Below are 22,651 nucleotides of genomic sequence, written 5' to 3'. Positions count from 1 at the left end.
TTGAATTCATCTGTGAGATGCTATTAAGTGTTTAAATGGGTGAGGATGAACATTGATTTAGATCTGGGTTTCTGGTAGCTGAGAAGATCTTATGAACACTTTTTCTCCTTCATTCTCCTCTCCATGGGTGAACAGAGAATTGATCTAAATACAGGGAAAGAAACAGGAGCTCCAGTTACAATGAAGGATATTTATGATGAATTTGATGAGAGTATAGCAGCAAAATATAAGATTATGAAGTTCAAGTCCAAGGTTTGTATTTGATGAAGAATTTTTTTCTCACCCTTTGTTTTTCTTTCCTGAATTGCAAATAGTTATTACATGTCTACTTTATTCAAAATGCTTTCAGCATAGCTATAACTCCTGCAATGGAAATCTCAGATGTTTGAATGTAATAACACTATGTTATATTTGTAAAATCAAGTTTTACTTATTTTTAAAATGCTTATGAAGTAATGGCCATGGATTTGAAAGGAAGATAATTCAAAGCAAATTAATTGCTTTTAGTGTTTCTAATATATTTACTGTTAGTCTGAAATGGAGAAGAAACGATTCTTATTTTGTTTATATTAGTTCCTGTCAGTGTATTTGGAGTAGAAGGTTAAGTAACTTTTTACCTTGAGGAAATCTGGACTATGATGCTATTTCTGATAGAATGGATATCTTTTATTCATGTGATTATATATAATATATTATCTTGATTTTGATGTCTTTGGCCATAATTGCAGGGGTTGAAAGCCCACTCAGAATGCTGGTTGTTAATAGTGATTACCATAAAGGGAAAATTCAGTTGCTAAAGATACAATCTTAGTTATTTGAGCATTTTAGTTATGGCAAGCCACATCTTTAAAATTCCAACAGCAGTGTACAAAGCACTGTGTCTGATCCCCAGTAATGCAAACAAATGAACTACAAACAAAGCCAGATGATGTGGTTTAGCGGTAAAGATCATAGGTACTGGGGCCCAATTACTTGCACTTTAAATCTTACCTTGCTGGTTATTGGTATGTGACTGGACAAGTGCCCAAAGCTGAGAAATTTCTTTGTGTTGAGAAATAGGGCTTATAAGTTGTTGAAATGAAGAGTTTATTGGATTAATTAATAATAAGTGATTAAAGACCCTTGATACATAGCCAATACTCAGTCATATGAGCTATAATTACATTTCTTTTTTAGCAAATGAAATTCCTTAATATGAACTAGTAACAAATCTAATACAGTAAAACTGTAACTTCTCCTAAAGTCGTTTAGGAGAAGTTCTTTCAGCATTTTGTCACTAAGTGTTTTTTGTAGAAGTTGAAAGAGGAAAGGATGTCTTTCTGGCTTTACTTACCTTTGTGTTCTGTAAGGATACTCGATATGTGCATATTAAATACAGGAACATGTATTTGCATGTTTTACTGACCAGTTTAATGTTTGAAGCATTTTTTTCCTAATGAGTTTTAAAATATCTGCTTACCCAGACAGTGGAAAAGAATTATGCTTTTGAAATACCTGATGTTCCAGAAAAGTCTGACTACTTAGAAGTTAGATACTCGGTAAGTTAAACTAAAAAAAAAAAAAAATTACTGGGTGTTGGCTTTTCAGCATTTTTCTGTTTTTGAACTTTCATCTGGCTTTCAGTGAGAAGTATTTAAGGCTCCTTAAGCCCACAGTTCATTGAGGTAGACTTACTGAAATGGGTAAAATTAATTTAAGTACAAAGACTACAGGTTATACTGCTTCTTTCTGCTTTTAAGTATGTATCTTTAAATGAATTGGAACAGCACAACAATTTGTCAAGTGGAATAAATGCTACATGATGGAGTTGGACATCATTAGTCTGTTGAAGTGTCTCTTGTGAGCAGTTGAAAGGTGAGAGAGGAGTGTCAGTAGCATCGCAATAGCGCTCCTCTTGCTCCTGTGGCAGGCAGGGTCATTGCAGTGGGGTGTTAATTAACTGGACTTTAACCTCTTTTTACCTCTGTTCTAGTGTTTGGGTCCCATGATGTTGGAAAAGAGAAACTTTTAAGAAATGTTTTTGACAGTGGTGATGCAAAGTACATGGAAACATTGTCAATGAGTCTCACTCTATTGCTTTCCATTCTTCTAATGGAGTGCTACTTACTTGGCTATTCTTTATCAGTGAGGCATGCATGGCTCTGGACAGAAATTCTGTTTTTTGGGGGAGCTTCTTGTCCTATTTTTCTTCTAATGGGTATCATCAAGATGCATTATTTTGTCATTGTGAATTGTTTTTGTTTCCTACTGTGAATTGTTTTGGATTTCATTTGTGGCAAATTACATTTCATATATATCAAAGGGGTTTCTTCTACTTCATAGAGAGCCTTTTGTTTATTTCGAATATAGACTGAAAAATGTGAAGTAATAGTTTTAAACAAAAGAGCTTTTTTGTTTTTCCTTTTTTAGGCGGAAATGCCGCAGCTTCCTCAGGATTTGAAAGGAGAAACGTTTTCTCATGTATTTGGAACTAACACATCCAGCTTGGAACTGTTCTTGATGAACAGAAAGATCAAAGGACCCTGTTGGCTTGAAGTAAAAAACCCACGTAAGGATAAATGCTAAATAGATTGCTGTAGATGATGTGGTTTCTTAAAGGGAAGTTAAAATTTGTTATGATTCCTCCAAGGCATTGTTTATTTTTTATGGTACTGAAGTTTGAACTCAGCGCCTTGTGCTGGATTCAGCTTGCTTGCTCAGCTGCTGTTCTACCACTTGAGCCACATCTCTAGCCTTTTTTTTTTTTTTAACTGATTATTTTGGTGTCTCCCAGATATTTCTTTGAATTGCAGTCCTCTAGATCTCAGCCTTGGCTGGGAATGTGGCTTAGTGGTAGAGTGCTTGCCTAGCATGCATGAAGCCCTGGGTTTGATTCCTTAGTACCATATGCACAGAAAAAGCCAGAGGTGGCACTGTGGCTCAAGTGGTAGAGTGCTAGACTTGAGCAAAAGAGCTCGGACAGTGCCCAGGCCCTGAGTTGAAGGCTCAGGACTAGCAAAGAAAAATAGATTTCAGCCTCCTGAGTAGCTAGTATTATATGTGTGAGCCATTCAGTGCCCTGCCATTATTTTGATTTTTTAAAAGCCTATATTAGGTCTTTTCTTTGGAATATTTTATAAAAGCTATGGACCTTTTTTTTTCCCCTAAGAAATCAAACACACATACAGATTGGCATACCACCCACTAAATTTGTCTTATATTTAGTTAGATGTTATGTCATTAGAAGAGAGGATTTATGACTCTTTCTTTAAGATTTTTTATTTTATTTTATTGTAAAGATGCTGTACAGAGGGGTTACAGTTACATGAGTAAGGCAATGACTACATTTCTTGTCAATCATTGTTACCCCTTCCCTTGTTGTCCACTATCCCTTCCCTCCCCCACCTCCCACAGAAGAATCTTATGTTAGTTAGATCTTAATGTCATTCTTATTAGAAGAGTATCTCTGTTAATCACAGATGTCATAATTACAGTACTTTTTCAGTAAGTATCTATTGATGTGTTGCATCTATTTTTCAGAGCTGTTGAATCAGCCAATCAGTTGGTGTAAATTTGAAGCAATGGCTTTGAAACCAGACTTGGTGAATGTAATTAAGGATGCTGGTCCTCCTCCGCTTGTAGTGATGTCTTTTAGCATGAAGACAATGCAGAATGTAAAGAACCATCAAAATGAGGTAAAGAAACTGTACAGATTTTGTATGTATGCCTTATGTACAATACTGGTCTGAACTTGTATAGCTAGTCTTCAAGACAATGTTGGTTTTGGAGGGGAAAGAATACTGATTCACTATCAGACTATTTTGGAGAATGAATTTAATTTGTCTTGTATTGCAATTTCAAATTGTTGAAATTAATTACGTATATATTTTTAAAATATATTTTTGTTTTTAAAGTGGACACAGAAAATAATATAGTAAACTTCCTATGCTTATCATACATGTTCATCTGCTATCAAGATTTTGTGAGATTTATCTCCCTTCCCCTTCATTTGTCTTGAAGTATTTTAAAGCTGGTCTTGGGCATTGTATCATTTTAACTCTGTCTTCATGTACTTCTCAAAGCATGCACATTCCCCTCCCCTCCCCTGTCTACCTCTCCCTCCCTCCTTCTCTCTCTTCCCCGTCCTTCTTTCCTTCCTTCCTTTTGGTTCTGTTTGCACTTAGGGCCTTGGGCTTGTTAGAATGGCTCTCTACCACTTGAGCTACTCAAACCCTGTTTATTTTTTTGCTAGTGTGCCAGTGCTGGAGCTTCAACTTGGTAACTTATTGCCATTGCTTAGCTTCACTCTTACTTGGCTTTTTAGCTTACAGCTTATAATCTATCACTTAAGCCACCATGCCTCCAGTCTCTCAGATTTATCTGCCCAGACTGGCTTCATAATCCTCCAGGTCTCAGCTTCCTGAGTAGCTAGGATTTAGGTGTGAGCCACTGGTGCCCAGAGGTAACCCTGATTTTTACTGTTTTTTAAATTTTTTTGTGCCAGCCTGGCTGCTGTCCTTGAACTACTTTGTTCAAGGCTAGTGCTCTACTACTTGAGCAACAGCTCCACTTCTGACTTTTTAAATTGGAGATAAGACTCTCTTGACCTTTTCTGCCTGGACTGTCTTTGAACAACGATCCTCAGATCTCAGCTTCCTTGGATGATAGGCATGAGCCACCAGTGCTTGGGTTCAATTTGCCAATTTTTTATGCTTATGTTTGGCTCACTGTGGTTAATGAGAACTTCTATATGTTTGCTTCTAAGTTCTTTTTGTCACTGATCGTGATCTTTTTAAAGAGCATTTGTCAATCTTTTCACCTTTTATTTTTTAAAATTTTATTTTATTGTTAAGATGCTGTACAGAGGGGTTACAGTTACATGAGTAAGGCAATGAGTACATTTCTTGTCAATTATTGTTACCCCTTTCCTTCTTTCATGTTGTCCAACTATCCCTTCCCTCCCTCACCCCCAACATTCCTCCTTTTCACTTTTTAAAAACATTATTTATGTATTGAATTTAAGACCTTATCACTTAGCTATATCCCTAGCCCTTGTTTTTTTTTTTGGCGGGGGGAGGGAGTGCTGAGGTTTGAACTCAGGGTTTCAAGCTATCACTTGATCCATAGTGCCAGCCTTTTTTTTTTTTTTGCTGTCTAGTTTTATTTGAGATAGTGTCTTGTTTTTTCCTTTAGGCAGTTCTCCTATTTATGCTTCCTGCTATATCTGGGATGGCAGACATGTGCCACTGTGTCCATGAGAACCCTTAGCCTGTGCTGGCCTTGCCCTGTGGTCATTCTAATCTCCCCTTTCTTAAGTAACTGGGATTATAGATGTGAGCTGCTGGCTTCTGGCTCCCAGGCCTTGATCTTGTAAATAATAGTTTATACAGTAGATGACTAGAGTTAATAAATTGTTTGTGAAAGGTTTAATTAGTGTTTAGTTAAAAGCAGCATCCATTCCTAGGGTCCAGAGTGAGGTTTCCACATATCATTTCCTAGTAAAGGAAATAGGGCTCTATGGAGAAGAGCAGAGAACAGAAAAATATCCAAGGTAAGTTTAGATCATCTTGTATCAGTAAATAAGGACCATATTAAAACTTACTGAAGACATTTTGATTGCCATGACTCAGGGATTGGGTGAATAGGTGGGGATGGTACTACTGGCATCTAGTGGATATAGTCTAAGATGCTGCTAAACATCCTATAGTGCCCTAGACAGTCCCCATGGCAGAATTATTTGTCCAAAATGTCAATAGTGCTGAGGTTGGAAAGCCCTGTTTCAGATATTCATGGTGAAATAGTTTCAGCTAAAATGATACGTTATGTCTGGGTTTTGCTTCAAAATGATCTGGGAGGAAGCAGGAAGTAGGTAGGGCTATAGATGAGATGGTAGTTGGAAGTGGGTGATGGATTTGTGGGAGTCAATTTTATTTGCTCTGCTTCTCTGTATTTTTAAACTTATTTAAATATTTTCATAGTAAAGTTAGAAGTATTCATATGGACTTAAATTTTTTTTATACTCTTGGTGGTTTTCGTGAGAATGCAGAATGTAATAGGTGTCTGGTGATTTTTTTCCCCCCTTCTTCCTTTGCAGATTATTGCTATAGCAGCTTTGGTCCATCACCATTTTGAATTAGACAAAGCACCCCCACAACCGCCCTTTCAATCACACTTCTGTGGTATGTATTCTTTTAAGAGATGGTTTACTAATAGCTTGATTTGAATTTTTTATTTTTTTTCTCCAGCTGTTGGACCAGTAACTTGTTTTTCAAAAATTGTTTTCAAGAGTAGTTAGTGCATATTGTTAAAGAAGGTTGTTTTCAGCTGTGGAAACTAAGCTTTATTGGCCAAAGGTTTTTTTTTTTTTTTGGTGTGTGTGTGATGAGGCAAGATGCCAAAAATAAATGTTTACCTATTTGTGAGGAGTTATCAAATCGGTAATATCAAATCGGAGTTGAGTGTGCTATGCATAAAATTCAGTGGGTGAAAATTCTGCATTTGTATTTTGATTCATTTTCTCAGGAGAATTCTGATGTATTTCATGTGAGAGCTTGGTCAGTTAAATACATTTCTTAACGAGGAGAGAGGGAATAACACTACTGATGTATTATGTTTTCTGGGATCTTTTCCAGTCCAGAATCAGATCTTAACTTGGGCAGCTTCTCTCGTCTCTTTTTTTGGGTGTTAAGAAAATGCTACTAGGAAACACACCAGAGGACTGTGTGAGGTATAATTACTCCTTAAATAGTTAAAACACATGGAAAAATGATAATAGCTGGATGAGCAGTCATAGTGCCTTTAATATGCATTTATTTACCTCCTCAGTGTATGTAATTATGTGAGGCAAAAAACTTTTGGTATAGTAAATGAAGCTTTGATCATCTTTATTTTTTTCCAACTTTGGAAAAAGGGAACTGAATTCCTCATTTTATACTGAGTAAGCTTGTAATAGTGTTTGAATTTCTATGGGGGAAGATTATTATAATCTGCCATTCTAATTCCAGTGGATAACAAATGTTTTTAAAGCCGTTTTAATAGTTGTGTAGACATAGGGTTCTAGCTGTTCCTTTAAGGTTCAACAAAGTGACGAATGGAATTGCTTGACTTTTTTTTTTTTTTTTAAAACTTTTTTTTGTCTTTTCTTTTTTGGCACTGGGGATTGATCCCAGGACTTTGCACTTGTGAGGCAAGCACTTTACCACTGAACTATATCCAGCGCTACTTGACCTTTTATTTTTTTTTATTTTTTGTTGTGGGGCTTGAACTCTGGGCCTGGGTGCTGTCCCCCAGCTCTTCAGCTCAAGGCGAGTGCTCTATCATTTGAGCCACAGTGCCACTTTTGGTTTTCTGGTGGTTAATTGGAGATAAAACTCTCATGGATTTTCCTGCCGGGGTTGGCTTTGAACCAAGATCCTCAGATCTCAGCTTCCTGAGTAGGTAGGATTACAGGCATGAGCCACGGGAACCCAGCTTGGCCTTCTTAATTGTAGGAATTAGGGGAAATTTGACTTATATTTAATGTGGTTTTCATTTGGAGACATGTATATTACCTGAATTTGGACTAAGATGGATATTGGAATCTTTTTGTTTCCTTCTTACAGTTGTTTCTAAACCAAAGGACTGTATATTTCCATATGCTTTCAAAGAAGTCATTAATGAAAAGGTAAATAACTTTGTTCCTCTTAGATATGAGGATCTATTTGTCTGGAAAGAGGAAAATGGTATAGATTAGTAGAGACAGGTAGTTATGTATTTTATTAGGTGTCTTGTTTTAGATCAGAGTTTGGCATTAGCTCATTAAAATGTATTAGAAACCAAAACCTAGAAATATTATTTTAAAAGATTTACATGTTTTATCATCTGAAAGTAATGGAATTGTACATTGTATTAGTATATGGGTAGACTTTAGATGGCTTACTGGAAGCTTTTACTGAATGAATGATCTTATGATTATTTTTGGAAGGTGTTGGGTGAGTTCAACCAAGTGAAGTTGGGAATACTATAGCTATTATAGGGCTATATAATATGGTCAGTGATCTCTAAACTTCTAGTGTGTTCCATGAAGAAATCATAAACTCTTATGAAAATATCAGAGAGAGTAGTACAATTTAGTGGGGTTTTCACAAAAGTGAAATATATTCAGTGTCAAGAATTTCATTTTCAGCCAGGTTCAGTGGCTCATGTCTATAATCCTAGATCCTTGTGAGACTGAGATTCGGAGGATTGTTCAAGACCAATCTAGGGAAAAATTTAGAAGACCTCATCTCAATTACCAAAAAATGCTGAACACTAGGATATGCACCTGTCATCTCAGCAATTCAGGCAGCTTAAATAGGAGGATTGTGGCTCAGGCCAGTCCAGGCAAAAAGCGAGACCCTATTTGGCGTGGGGGTGGAGCAAAAAAGAAAAACAAAGAATCCAGCAAAAAGGACCAGGAGCATGCTCAAATGATAGAGAGCTGCTGAGCAAGCATAAAGTTCTTGAGTTTAAACTCCAATACCAGAAAAAAAGACAAAGAATTTATTTTAGGAGACCCTCTGTTTTATACAACTAATTGTATTGAGAAAGTAATAGCTTTATTTGTCAATGTCTTCCTATGGCAAAGTTAACTGCTAGTAACATTGTTAGGCTCCACTTACATTATTTTGAATTAGCATGAGAAGTTCAGTAGTTGGGGGCTACTATCAGGTTTAGGTTATCATTTGTGTCATGCCCTGAAGTACTTAGTCAAATAAAATTACAGGAAAATTCTTAGAGTCAAGCTGACATTTTTTAAAAACTGAGTTCATGTTACAAAACATAAGAGCCATCAACTTTCATTTGAAGAGTTTTATAATATATTTTCTGAATATCTAATTTATATTTAGTAATCTAAATGGAAGCCTTTGTGTGAAGATAAATTTTATTCTTAAGGCACTTGCAGTTTCTTATTTATTGATTCTTACACCGCTATTTGAGATTAGTTTATACAGTTCTTGGGATTTCGTTGCCTGATAAATACAAAAACAGTGAAGTCTACCAGGGATTATATGGCAAAGTGGTATTTTTGAAAGGTACTCTGATTTATATGCTTTAAAATGTGTCCAATGCACAAATATGTCTCTGTGGAAGGACATTTCTGTTCTTAATGTTGCTTAGCACTTAAAATTTTGTGTTTTCACAGCATATTATTAGGATGAGCTCCTCAGAGACCTTGTGAAATTGTTATTATAATAATAAACAGAATCAGAAATTTCACTGCTGCATTTAGTTTTGAAATAGGCATTGCATTTAGCCCTAAGAAATCTTAGTCTGCTTGAACAAGAAGCAAAGGCATAGTACTTAAAAGAGTCAGTGACAAGTATGTTTCTATCTAACAGAATGTGAAGGTTGAGGTTGCTACAACAGAAAGAACATTGCTAGGTTTTTTCCTTGCAAAAGTTCACAAAATTGATCCTGATGTCATTGTGGTGAGTAGATGTTTGATCTGTGTTGTGGGGAAGCTCTTCATTTCTTAATTTTTTCAGAGTGACTTCGTTAATCTAAATTATTGGCTGTTTACTTCTGAGGACTAAAGAATCTTTTCAGACCCCATGGACTGGTGGGAATTGTTATACTTCCTGCTAATAGAAAGAGGAAAACATCTTAGCCCATTGTAATTTTTTTTTCTAATATAAAAGCATCCTCTGAATTACTATTATAGTGTATGATACTCCATTCATTTTACTGTTAGAAAGCAGCATATCTGTTAACAACTGCATAGACCGTTAGTATCTTCAGAATTTTTGGTTAGTAGCCAGTTGTCTAGTGGTGACAGAAACTAATTCAAGTATTTTATGAGTGCAGCGGCTCTGTATGATACATTCTTTTGAGGGCTCAGGGCTAGAAATTTTTTTTTCCCCTTGACAATCTGGTATGTTTCCACTAGATAGTGTAAACTAATAATTCATTGAGATAGCATGATCCATTTCCTAGGAGTCATACAGTAACATTTTGCTCTTTTGCATCTTCTAGCCTCCCTTGTTTGTAGGCTTTTTGATAGGTATCCTTTTGTCTTTTATTTGAATTAATGGATCTGTCAAGAGTTAGTTTGCTTTTTCAGAGCTAAGAGATTGTAAGTGCCTATATTTTAAATGTAGTATGAGTAATTTGGTTACATTGAAGCCTTACTGAAATGTTTGCCCTATAATTCAGGTTCATTTTTCCTGTTGGATCCCTTTTCTGTTGGTGGAAAGGCCTAAAAGTATGTGGATTGCTACAAATATCTGCACCCACTTACTTCCCTTACATTATTTCAGGATCCATCTTTAAGACACCAAGGAGATTCTATTCATAGTTCTTTGGTTCAGCACCTTGCCTCTAATAACTGTATCTTGAACACCAAGGAGATGTCACAGAGCCCAGCTTAAGGGTATTAAAGCTATGTCTCTGTGTGTGAGAAACCCACATGTAACATAGAAACCCTGGCATGGCTTGGATGCCTGATCTTGGATAATTTAGAAATGAAACTATGTCCATTGGGTCTTTTAATAGATAGTACTACTGTGTATATGTGTGTATGTTTGGGTGTATCTTTATATCTTGGCAGAGTACCTATAACATAGAATAAACTACCTTTAAGTGTACAATTTATGTTAGTAACTACCTTTATAATGTTGTGCAACTATTGCCACGTTTATACCATCACCATCTCCGTAACTGTTCCTCTTCTGAAAACTAAAACTCTGTACCTTTTAGTCCCTCTTTCTTTAGCCCCAGCAATCACCACTCTAATCTCCATCTGTGTGATTTTATCTACTCTAAGTGGTGGTATATATTTTTAATTGAACTTAGTAACAAAGTTATGTACTAATCTAATGTACTACTCAGCAAATTTTGACTAAGCGTGTCATGTGAGTAATGTTATTCACAAGGAAAATGGAAATAATTATAGGAATGTAAACTCTGGTTACATTTTTGAGTTATTTCTGTCCTGTATAGTTTTGTTCCCTGGTTTCAAGTTTCTTATTTGAACTGTTCACTGGTATTATATATTAAATTTTTGCTCATTAAAGATCTAAATCAATAGTATTGGAACTCAGTTTTCACAGTTGAAACAGCATGCGGTTCCTGAGTTTTCTAAGAAGTCTTATATGAAGTGATATATCTATCACACAGGCAGATTTTCTGTTCTCAGGGAAGCAAAATGAAATTGTTTGAAGAGCATTTACTGATATGGAAAAGGTATGGGGCATTAAAATTTGCATTTGCCTCCGACATTATGAGGCATGAACTGCAAATTAAAAGACATCATATGAACCTTGTCTCAATTAGTATGAAATAAAGTTTATTCCAGCAATCTGTTTAGCAGCCTTGTTAATGTCAAAGCTAATGAATGCTGCTGATGAATAAATTCCTGAAGAAGAAAGGACCCCCAATCGGAGGTAGGCTCGTGATGTCTTCAATTAGAGACCAGGAAAAGAAAGGGCAAAGAAATCCTGTGCATTTGAAGATAAACTCTTCTAATTTGCATTTGTTCTAATATTATTGGCTGCCTTCTTTTTTCTAACTAGGGTCATAATATTTATGGGTTTGAACTGGAAGTGCTCCTGCAGAGAATTAATGTGTGCAAAGTTCCTCACTGGTCCAAGATCAGTCGGCTGAAACGATCCAGTATGCCAAAGCTTGGGGTAATAATTTTGAAAAATCATTTTATTTTGTTAAATTTATTTTGCCAAACTAGGGACTTGGGCGCTGTCCCTGAGCCTCTTTGTTTTCAAGGCTCGTGTTCTACCACAGCTCTAATTCCAGCTTTTTCTGAGTAGTTTATTGGAGGTAAGAGGCCCACAGCAGACTTTCTTGCCTGGTTTGGATTTGAACTGCGATCCTCAGATCTCAGCTTCCTGATTAGCTAGGATTTCAGGCATGAGCCTGAGCACCTGGCTTAGTTTGGCTTTTAAAAATATGTGATAGCTACCATAGAACACTATATTTTTGAAATAGGATTTGTTTATCTTGTTACAGGATATGCCATAAAATAGTAACAACCCGAACAAGCAAACAAACACTTAAAGAACATTTGATACTATTTGTATTGTTGGTTCCAACCTCCTATTTGGATAATTGATAATGAAAGAGAAAAGATGATCTATTTACCCTTTTTTTTTCTTTATATAAACGATTATAGTATAACAATCATGTTGATTAATGAAAAAAATTTGAACTCACAAACATGAACAGAATTAGAAGGCTATCATTTTATTTAGTTCTATTTTATATTTTTATTTTTGTCAGTTGTGAGGCTTGAATCAGGGCCTGGATGCTGTCCCTGAGCTCTCTTTCTCAAGGCTAGCACTCTACCACTTTGATCCACAGCTCCACTTCTGGTTTTTGAGTGGTTAATTGGAGATAAGAATCTCATGGAGACTTTTATGCCTGGACTGGCTTTGAACTGTGATCCTCAGAGTAGCTAGGATTACAAGTGTAAGCCACTGGCACCTGGCTAAGTCTATCATTTAATTTAATTTAATTTATTTATTTATTTATTTATTTATTTTTTGGGTCCGGTCGTGGGGCCTGAACTCTGGGCCTGGGCACTGTCCCTCAGCTCTTCAGCTCAAGGCTAGCACTCTACCACTTGAGCCACAGGGCCACTTCCGGCTTTTTTCTTTTTGCTTATGTGGTGCTGAGGAATCGAACCCAGGGCCTCAGGCATGCAAGGCAAGCGCTCTACCACTGAGCCACCTTCCCAGCCCCAGTCTATCATTTTATAACTTAATAAAATATTTAGAGGTTCCTCAACTCTCATTTATTCATTCATTTTATTTTTGTTTTACTCCTCCTTCCCCATAGTGTTATTATAACTTTGGCACTAAACATAGCTTCCTTTGAATACAGTATTTTATTTGTAAAAGCCATTGGTAGTTTCTTTTTTCTTTTTTGTGTTGGTCCTGGTTTTTTTTTTTTTCCTCAAGGCTAGTGCTTTCCACTTGAGTAATAGCTCCACTTTCAGCTTTTTGGTGGTCAATTGGAGATAAGAGTCTCAAGTCTTTCTTGAGCTGGCTTTGAACTGTGATCCTCATATCTGAGCCTTGTGAGTAGTTCGGATTAAAGGTGTGAGCTACCAGCACCTGGTCCATTGGTAGTTTTTAAAATTAACAATTAAATCTTGGAATAGTAAACAAAGATAGAATGCCATTTTAGCTTCTCTTTGGCATTTCTAAATGATAGTCCTCAGGACAGGGCCGGAGGCTTCAGAAGTCACTATTACTTAGAAAAAGATGGAATGAATGCAAAGGAGCTATGAGACACCAATGAAGCCTGGTGCCAGCAACTCAGGTCTGTAATCCTAGCTACTCAGAAGACTGAGATTCAAAGGACTGTGGTTTGGATCCAACCCAGGCAGAAAAGTCTGTGAGATTTCACCTCCAAAACAATCAGCAAAAACCTAGATTAGAGATGTGAATTAAATGGTAGAGCACCAGCTGAGTGAGCAAGCATGGTGAGTCAGTGTGAGGCTCCCAGTTCAAGCCCCATGACCTTTTCTTTTTCTTTTGGCAGTATTGGAACTTAAAGTCAGGGCCTTACACTTGCTTGACAGGCATGCTACCAACTTGAGCCATTCTTCAAGTGAATTTAGTTTGATCATCATTGGAGCTATTGTTCTTGCTTTTCTTTTCTTTTTTTTTTTTTGTCGGTCGTGGGGCTTGAACTCTGGGCCTGGGCGCTGTCCCTCAGCTCTTCAGCTCAAGGCGAGCGCTCTACCACTTGAGCTACAGTGCCACTTCTGGTTTTCTGGTGGTTTATTGGAGATCGGAGTCTCACGGTCTCTCCTGCCTGGGCTGGGTTTGAACCGCGATCCTCAGATCTCAGCCTCCTGAGTAGCTAGGATTACAGGCGTGAGCCACCAGTGCCCGGCTGTTCTTGCTTTTCTTGTTCCTATTTTTATGGTAGGATGGTAGTTACTAGCACTTCATCCAAATACTTTGTTTTTTTTCTTTGTTAAGGCCTACCCTGATCGCTCTATTTAAAATGCAGTCCCTTCGAAGTCCTTTTCCATCTCACCCTGCTTTATTTTCCTTCTTTGTCATCTGCATATTACCTCCTAAAGCTGTAAAATTTCTTTTTTTTTTTTTTTTTGGGGTCCGGTCGTGGGGCCTGAACTCTGGGCCTTGGCACTGTCCTTCAGCTCAAGGCTAGCACTCTACCACTTGAGCCACAGCACCACTTCCGGCTTTTTTCTTTTTGCTTATGTGGTGCTGAAGAATTGAACCCACTCTACCACTGAGCCACCTTCCCAGCCCAAGCTGTAACATTTCTTGTGTTTGCTGGTTTTCTTTTTTTGTGTTACTGGGGTTTGAACTAAGGGCCTTGCATTGGTGATAAGCAGATCTATGCTTGCCTGCTTATTTATTTATTTATTTATTTATTTATTTATTTATTTATTTATTTATTTATTTATTTATTTATTTATTTATTTATTTATTTATTTATTGCCAGTCCTGGGGCTTGAACTCAGGGCCTGGGCACTGTCCCTGAGCTTCTTTTGCTCAAGGGTAGCACTCTACCATTTAAGCCATAGCACCCCTTCTGGCCTTTTATGTTTATATGGTTCTGAGGAATCAGGGCTTCTTGCATGCTAGGTAAGTATTCTACTACTAGGCCAGATTTCCAATCCTATGCTGTTTTTTTTTTTATTACATTAAAAAAACCAAATCGAATCTTTTCTGTTTTGCTCACTACTATATCCAGAGTGCCTAGAACAATATCTGATATATAGTAAGTGTTCAAAAATATTTGACTGGTAAATGGAAGAAGGGTTTCTTCATTATCCTTTTAGGGTCAGCTTTAAAATAGGTTAGAATGGAATGTTCTCAGCATCAGCCCTTTCATGGGATTTGCCTTTTCTCTGTCTTGCAGAGCCGGAGTGGATTTGGTGAAAGAAATGCTACCTGTGGCCGAATGATTTGTGATGTGGAAATTTCAGCCAAGGAATTGATTCACTGTAAAAGCTACCATTTAACAGACCTGGTTCAACAGATTCTGAAAACAGAAAGGGTTGTAATTCCAATGGAGAATGTACGGAATATGTACAGGTATGATCCTGGATTCCTCAGAATTCATCAGAATATTGCCAGCTCAACTTCTTTTGAAGTTTTCTTCTGCTGTACTTATTTTTTTTTATATATTTTTATTATCTTTTTTTTTTTTTTTTTTGGTTGGTTGTGGGGCCTGAACTCTGGGCCTGGGCGCTGTCCCTCAGCTCTTCAAGTCAAGGCTAGGGCTCTACCACTTGAGCTACAGCTCCACTTCGTTTTTTTCTGCTTATGTGGTGCTGAGGAATCAAACCCAGGGCCTCATGCATGCAAGGCAAGCACTCTACCACTGAGCCACCTTCCCAGCCCCTATTTTTATTATCTTTAAGTAGTTGTATTATTGACTTTCTAAATATATGTGGCTTTGACCACTTCTCGTATCTCTTTCCCCTGGATTACTGGATGTCTTTATTCATTTTTTGTTGATAATAAGCACAACAACACATACTGGATAAATTAGAAAGGAGGTTTGTTTTGGCTTACAATTTCGTACATCTGGGATTTAGAGGCCTCAATTAGTGGTGATCTTTGCTGTAAGCATCTGAGGTAGTATTGGGCATCACGTGATATGAGGCACAGAACACATGTGTATATATTCTGGTCTCTTACTAGAAACTCAATAGTATTCAATCATGAGATATCAATTAATTATTGATACTGACGTTTGAGCACAGAGCCTTGTGCTTACTAGGCAGGCACTCTACCATTTGAACCATGCCCTCATCCTTTTTGCTTTAATTTTTCAGTTACGGTCGTAAGGTTTTGCCTGGGCTCCAGCCTTAGACTGTAGTCCCCTACTTATGCCTCCATCCTAACTGGGATTATAGGGAGATGCTACCACTCCTTTGTGTCCTATGCTACTATTTCTGCTTCTACTCTTGTAGTAATAAAATAATGAGGATTAAACTCCATCATGAGTTTCACAAGGAACAAGTCATATTCTTATATACTAATATTTTGCTTTTGTCCTTGTCCCCTTGTGATTTGTTTTTTGGCAGTATTGGCATTTGAGCTCAGGGCCTCATAGGTAGAGACTCTGTGACCTAAGCCATACCTCCATCTCTTTAGTTATTTTTAGGTAAGGTCTTGCATTAGGACCCAGGCTATCCACAGATTGCAACCCTTCAACCTACAGTCCCCCATGTAGCTGAGACCATAGACGCAAACCACCATGCCTGGCTTTTTGATTGAAATGGAGTCTTGAAACATTTTTTTCGCCTAGGATGGCCTTAAAAGTGAAATCCTCTCAGTTTGTACCTCCTGAGTTGCTGGGATTACAGGCATGAGCCACTGATGTTCAGCTATTGTAGTCTATTTTAAATTCAGGACCAGTTATTCCACTAAAATTAAATCTGTTCGACATCTCCCAGTGACTATTTCAAAGTTAAAAATATAGGGTCCTCATTTTGGCCTATGTTGTCCTATACAAAGTTTCTCTATGCTGTTAACCATAGCCTAATTTCCTAACTGTTCTTTACAGCTTTATGTCTTCTTCAGACATACTGATTTCCTTCTGGGTTCTGGAACGGTATACCAGATCTGTATCTGACTTGGGGCCTTTGAATATGCTGTTATCTGCCTGGAATGTATTTTTCTCACATACTCATCCACAAGCTTGGTCCTTTACCTCTTCTAGGTCTTTGTTGTCAGTAAAGTTTTCCAGTTTCCTACATAAAGGTGCAGTGTCAGTTCTTGATACTAAATACTACACATTTAACTTCTTTTTTTTTTTTTTTTAAACTCTGTCTTCCCCATAGGGACATAAGCTCCACAAGGACAGGATATTTCAGTTGTAGTCGTAGCAGCCAGTGCTTGACATTAAGTAGTCATGCAGTATATATTTGACAGCATGAATGAAAAGACTTAGGCAGTTTCAAGGTTGTAGTTAACACATAATTTCACTTTATGGATTTTTTTTGTGTGTTTCAGAGAAGGGCACAGGGATCAGTGGTATGAATGCATTCCTAATTACATACCAACCTTGTTTTAAATTGCTTCCAAAGCCAAGGTGCTGTAGCTCTACAGTTACTTATACCAAAAATTCTTTGTAATATTTTATGAAGTTCTGATTATAGTCATTGTTTCTTTTAATTACTTGATTCTGTTTCATTCTTACTTTTCTGTACAGTGAATCTTCTCATCTGTTGTACCTGTTGGAACACACCTGGAAAGATGCCAGGTTCATTTTGCAGATCATGTGTGAGCTAAATGTTCTTCCATTAGCATTGCAGATCACTAACATCGCTGGGAACATTATGGTAAATTTAACTTAGGAATGGGGAAAAAGCATTTCCTGTTGGATTCAGTGTTTGCTTGGGGTAGTTGTTATATGATAATGAGACTAAATGCATGGTTATAAAACGAGTAACTTGGTTCTGAAAGCTGGACTTCTTTTGTAAGAAGAACAACTAGTTGGGGAAAGGGAGGAATGCCAGGTGCAGTGTGTTGAATTTGGGTGAATATAAAGATCATCTCTCTAACATCCGGAAGTGTGTATTTGGTGGATGCTCCATTGGGAAGTAAGGAAATAGCCAAGCTGTTGATATTTTAAGCCCTCTTTGTCTCCCTTAACTATAATGCTTAAGGAACATGTTAGAAATAATTTAACAAAATGAAGCCTTTCTTACTAGGAGTGGTTTTAAGGGTGGTACCATGATTAAATTAACTGACTCAGAACTGCTTTTGTTTATTATGATTTCATGCTCAAATTTTTAAACAAAGAAATTCTTTTTAATAGTCTAGGACACTGATGGGTGGACGAGCTGAGCGAAATGAATTCTTGTTGCTTCATGCATTTTATGAAAACAACTATATTGTGCCTGACAAGCAGAATTTCAGAAAACCTCAGCAAAAACTGGTGGGTCAAAAATTGCATGGTATTTTGCCTTTTCCTATTCTTCTTTTTTTTTATTACCTAAATGCTTTTTTTTTCTGTGATAACATCTGTTTCCAAGATATTCAACCCCCATATACTATAAGCCATGCCAGGTTTGTTCCATTGTGCTTGTATGGCTGTTTTCTTGTTGTTTTTTCTGCCCCTTCGGGACAGGCAAAAATTATTTGTGAAACATGCTATTCTTTGAGGGTGTCATTAGACCTCTCTGACAGGTGACTAATACAGAAAGTGCTTTCACACATAAGCCCAAGGGTAAACCTTTCATTTCCTTAAATCTAGGACTCTTTATTCATTCATTTTTTTTTTCTTGGTGATTAGAGCTTGAACTCAAGTTCTTGGCACTGTCCCTTAGCTTTTTTGTTCAAAGCTGGTGTTCTACCATTTAAGGCACAGCTTTACTTCTGCCCTTTTGGTGGTTAGTTGGAGATAAGCTTCCCATGGACTTTTCTTGTCTGACCTGGCTTTGAACTAAGACCTTCAGATTGAGCAGCTAGGATTACAGGCATGAGGTACTGGCTAGAAGCCTTTATTTTTGTGCTACATTTTTCTGTACATGTTGAGTATATCTGATCTAAAATGCTTGGATTAGAAGTGTTTCAAATTTAAGATTTTTGGATTGTGAGATATATGCATATATCTAATGAAGAATCTTGGGTATGGATGCAAGTCTGAACATGAAATTTATTTATGTTTCACATATACCTTATACATAGAGCTTGAACGTCATTTTACACAATATTTTTAAGTCATCAGTCACAAGAGGATCAAGTGTGGATTTTCCGGTTTATATTGTGATATTGAAAAAAATTCCAAATTTTAAAGCATTTCATACTTCAGATTGGGGATACTCAGTTTGTATGATTATGATCTCCACAGTAAGATCTCTGGAGTGGCTTTCCTGACATTGGATTATAGTTCCTGTTTTTATTAGCTTTAGTAGTAATTAATTCAGGGTAAGAATGGAATGTTAAAGTCCAGCTTATATTTTGAGATAGGATCTTCCTAACCTTTTCTTCTGGATTGGTCTCGAACTATAGTCCTCCTACTCTTAGCCTCTTGCAAAGCTGGCACCACACATGTAGACCACTATTGCCTGACTTATTTGTTGAGATGAGGTCTTGCTTTTTACCCAGGCTTGCCTTGAAATATGATTATCCTGGTGATTTCTGCTTCCTGAGTAGCAGGAACTGCAGGAATGAGCCACTGGCCAGCTCTGAGAATGATGAAGTTAAGTGTTCCTTTATAATCTAAAAATTTGTATAATACAAAATTAGTATTTTAATATCTATTGATTTCACATCTAAAGTTTTTGGGTGGTACTGGGGTTTGAACTCAGGGCCTTGTGTTGGTTAGACAAGTGTTCTGTCACTTGGGCTATACCTCTACCCTTTTTGCTGGGTTTTTACTTTTAATGGTTTCTTGCTTTTTGCCCAGCCAGCCTGGATCATGACTCTACTACTTATGCTTCTGACATACCTGGAAGGATGTGTATACCATCATGCTCAGCTTTTTATGGGTTGAGAAATGTTCTTGTGAACTTTTTGCCTGGGCTAGCTCTGACTCATGGTCCTTCTAGTTTCAGTTTCCCAAGTAGCTAGGATTTACAGAAGTGTTTAAAAATAGAATTTGCATATTGTTAACTCAGAGTTAGGTATTTGTTTAGGAAACTATCATATTTGAACATTCATTTATGAATGACCATACACTAATACATTCCCCACAGGTAGGTCTAACAAAAATTATTTACTTTGAGCACAAAATACTAAAAGTAAATAATTTTTGTGAAATGTGAGTATTGCTGTTGGAAAAGAGGGAATGATAAAACTTCTTAATCAGGTAACTAGTTGCTGGCCAGTGAAGTTATCTTTCCATTTGATATTAGGGAGATGAAGATGAAGAATTTGATGGAGATACTCATAAGAAAGGACGTAAGAAAGCAGCTTATGCTGGTGGCTTGGTTTTGGACCCCAAAGTTGGTAAGGCTGGACAGCAGATTGGTTTGTCCTGATATTAAGAAATCTCATCATACAGAGCTAGGATTAGAAACTAGAAGACTGGGATTATATCATGGAGATCATTAAATAAGTCTCACAAAGGTCTTAGTTTTATCTTTTATGAACATGAAATTCCTAACTTGAAATTAACGTGAATTTTTTTTTTTTTTGTTGGTCATAGGGCTTGAATTCAGGACCTGGATGATGTCCCTGAGCTTTTTTGCTCAAGGCTAGTTATCTTCCACTTCCAGTTTTTAGGTGGTTTATTGGAGATAGAGTCTTACAGACTTTCGTGCTTGTGCTGGCTTCAAACTGTAGTCCTTAGATCTCAGCCTCTTGGGTAGTTAGGATTACAGGTGTGAGCCACCGGCACCCAGTAGTGTGAATATTTTTCACTGTGCTATAGTTGTATTCATGGACAGTAAAATATACATTTTCTATAATTTTTTTAATAATTTGAAATACTTTTCTTATTTTATCTAAAGATGAAAAAACTCTTAAGCTTATGTGAGTAATATTGAAACAGGTGGTAGGTTATATTTTAGTCTCCACACAGTTTGCCAGTCCCTCTTGGTTCTGTGGTAGCAGCATGTCTACCTCTGCCTTCTTCCCTTATTCTGGGTGGGCTGTGCTTCTGCCCCAGGCACCAGGACCACTTTCTACCAAAGACACTAACTACCAAAATGAACCTTTCACAGAACAACTTCTCTGTTATCAAGAATAGCAAGGAAGATACTTTACACAAAGCTAGAAGTGATATTTTTTTGTGCCTATACAGGGTGTGAACTCAGGGCCCTGGGTTCTGTCCCTTAGGTTTTTTGCTTAAGGCTGCTCTACCACTTGAGTCACAGCTCTGTTTCTAGCTTTTTGATGGTTAATTGGAGATAAGAGTCTCAAGGAGTTTCCTGCCTGGACTGGCTTTGAAATACGTTCCTCAGATCTCAGCCTCCTGAGTAGTTAGGATTACAGGCATGAGCTATTTGTGGCTGTCTCAAGACATAAGAAAAGATTTTCTATTTTTTTTTAACCATTTCAAAGTATATGATTAAATAGTAGTTTTAAGTATCTTTACATTATTATACAGAAGCTAATGTGAATTTTATTAATGTTAAATCTGAGTAGGAGTCATTTTTGACTAAGTCAACTTTATTGTTAGTTGTAACGATATGAAGTGGTAGTACTTCAGGCATTAGTTACTGTCTTGGGTGCTGATCTTAGAGTTAACCATTGTAAGATTCAGTTTCCTCTTTTGTAAAATGGAGATATTTACCACATAGGTATTTAAAGAGTAAATGGGTTGGCTAGTTTGATGGTGATAGAGAGTAATAAATGGGTTAATATGTTTACATTTACTACTTTTTTTTTGGCCTATCCTGGGGCTTGAACTCAGTCCCTGAGCCTCTTTGTGCTCGAGACAAGCACTCTACCACTTGAGCCACAGTGCCACTTCGGCTTTTTTGAGTAGTTTATTGGAGATAAGAGTCTCATGGGGACTTTTCTGCCTAGGTTGGCTTTGAACTGCTATCCTCAGAGCTCAGCCTTCTGTGTGGTTAGGATTATAGGTGTGAGCCGCCGGTGCCCAGTGTTACTACTGTCTTAATAATGGACATTTAATTTTGTTCAGTTTCTTCTTGAAATGAAGACAACTCTTTGTAAATGTCCTAGAGAAATACTGTAGCTTTCTGTTCAGCCTTTTTAAGTAAAAAGGATGGATCGTTCCACTACTGACATTTAAATGTTATGTCTCTCGCCTAGTATTAAGTATAGTTTGTGTATAGGTCAATGATCTTCACATTTTATGCTTTGAAAATGGGGATAAAAAACTATAATCACTGTGTTTTTATTTGTGGTGTGAGTGGGTGAATAGGTAGAAGGAATGCTTGTTTGCAGAAGAATTTAACTACATTCATTCTGAAATGGATAAGATAACTTTCTAAAATGATTGACATGGGATGGTGTTTTTCCATAATAAGGGTATGCTTTGGGACTATGGTAGTGGTTGTAGTTGGTTCCAAGAAGAGACACAATCTTTCAATCCTTTTTCTTGTGTGATTTGAGTTTTCACTCTAACCCTAATCATTTATGGAGTGGCAGTTGACATTCTTTTTACATTTTTTCGGCTTTTCAGTGTTGGATAGTGTATAATTTTTTCTATACTTACCAGTATGTGATGTTTTGATAGTACTTTTAAAGTTTAGAGTTTTAAAATGGCATCATGTGACTTTGTTTAAAAAATTTCAGGTTTTTATGATAAGTTCATTTTGCTCTTGGACTTCAACAGTTTATATCCTTCCATCATTCAAGAATTCAACATCTGTTTTACAACGGTGCAAAGAGTTGCTTCAGAGTCACAGAAAGTTGCTGAGGTTTGTATTTATTTATCCAGGGCTCATGCAATTAACATTAAAAGTATTGCTTAATAAAAGAAGGGCAGCAAAGGGGTTTGTATTTTAGGTTTCACTCTTTTGAGGTATGCTTTTTTTTGTTTTTTTTGGTTCTGGTCCTGGGGTTTGAACTCTGGGCCTGGGCACTGTCCCTGAGCTGTATGGACTTTCCTGCCTGGGCTGGCTTTGAACCTTGATCCACAGATCTCACCCTTCTCAGTAGCTAGTATTACAGATATGAGCCAATGGTGCCCAGCTGAAGTATGCGTTCTTAGTCATCAAAAAGAAAGAAAAGACACAACTGAATTCTGTAGCTTTTTTAAAGTGTGGCTGACTTATAACACA

General features: G+C 37.0%; 1 protein-coding gene and 1 non-coding gene across 2 annotated transcripts in view; both read left to right on the top strand.

The window, feature by feature from the left end:
• Pola1 (DNA polymerase alpha 1, catalytic subunit) overlaps nt 1–22,651 on the top strand; it is a 314,048-nt gene that overhangs the window by 32,147 nt on the left and 259,250 nt on the right. The window contains exons 12-24 of the mRNA XM_042670176.1: nt 136–252; nt 1,464–1,538; nt 2,410–2,548; nt 3,520–3,674; nt 6,074–6,158; nt 7,581–7,642; nt 9,339–9,428; nt 11,511–11,627; nt 14,857–15,032; nt 17,161–17,290; nt 17,770–17,889; nt 19,811–19,904; nt 22,164–22,288. Of these exons, the coding sequence (XP_042526110.1) occupies nt 136–252; nt 1,464–1,538; nt 2,410–2,548; nt 3,520–3,674; nt 6,074–6,158; nt 7,581–7,642; nt 9,339–9,428; nt 11,511–11,627; nt 14,857–15,032; nt 17,161–17,290; nt 17,770–17,889; nt 19,811–19,904; nt 22,164–22,288 (1,485 nt within the window). The remainder of the gene's footprint in view (nt 1–135; nt 253–1,463; nt 1,539–2,409; nt 2,549–3,519; nt 3,675–6,073; nt 6,159–7,580; nt 7,643–9,338; nt 9,429–11,510; nt 11,628–14,856; nt 15,033–17,160; nt 17,291–17,769; nt 17,890–19,810; nt 19,905–22,163; nt 22,289–22,651) is intronic.
• Nucleotides 21,526–21,655, top strand: LOC122099646. Its single transcript, XR_006145974.1, has one exon.

The sequence above is a fragment of the Dipodomys spectabilis genome, unplaced genomic scaffold (genome assembly GCF_019054845.1).
Source record: "Dipodomys spectabilis isolate Male_0828 unplaced genomic scaffold, ASM1905484v1 ptg000526l, whole genome shotgun sequence".
Taxonomy (NCBI): Eukaryota; Metazoa; Chordata; class Mammalia; order Rodentia; family Heteromyidae; genus Dipodomys; species Dipodomys spectabilis.
This window is presented reverse-complemented; position numbering and strand designations above follow the sequence as displayed.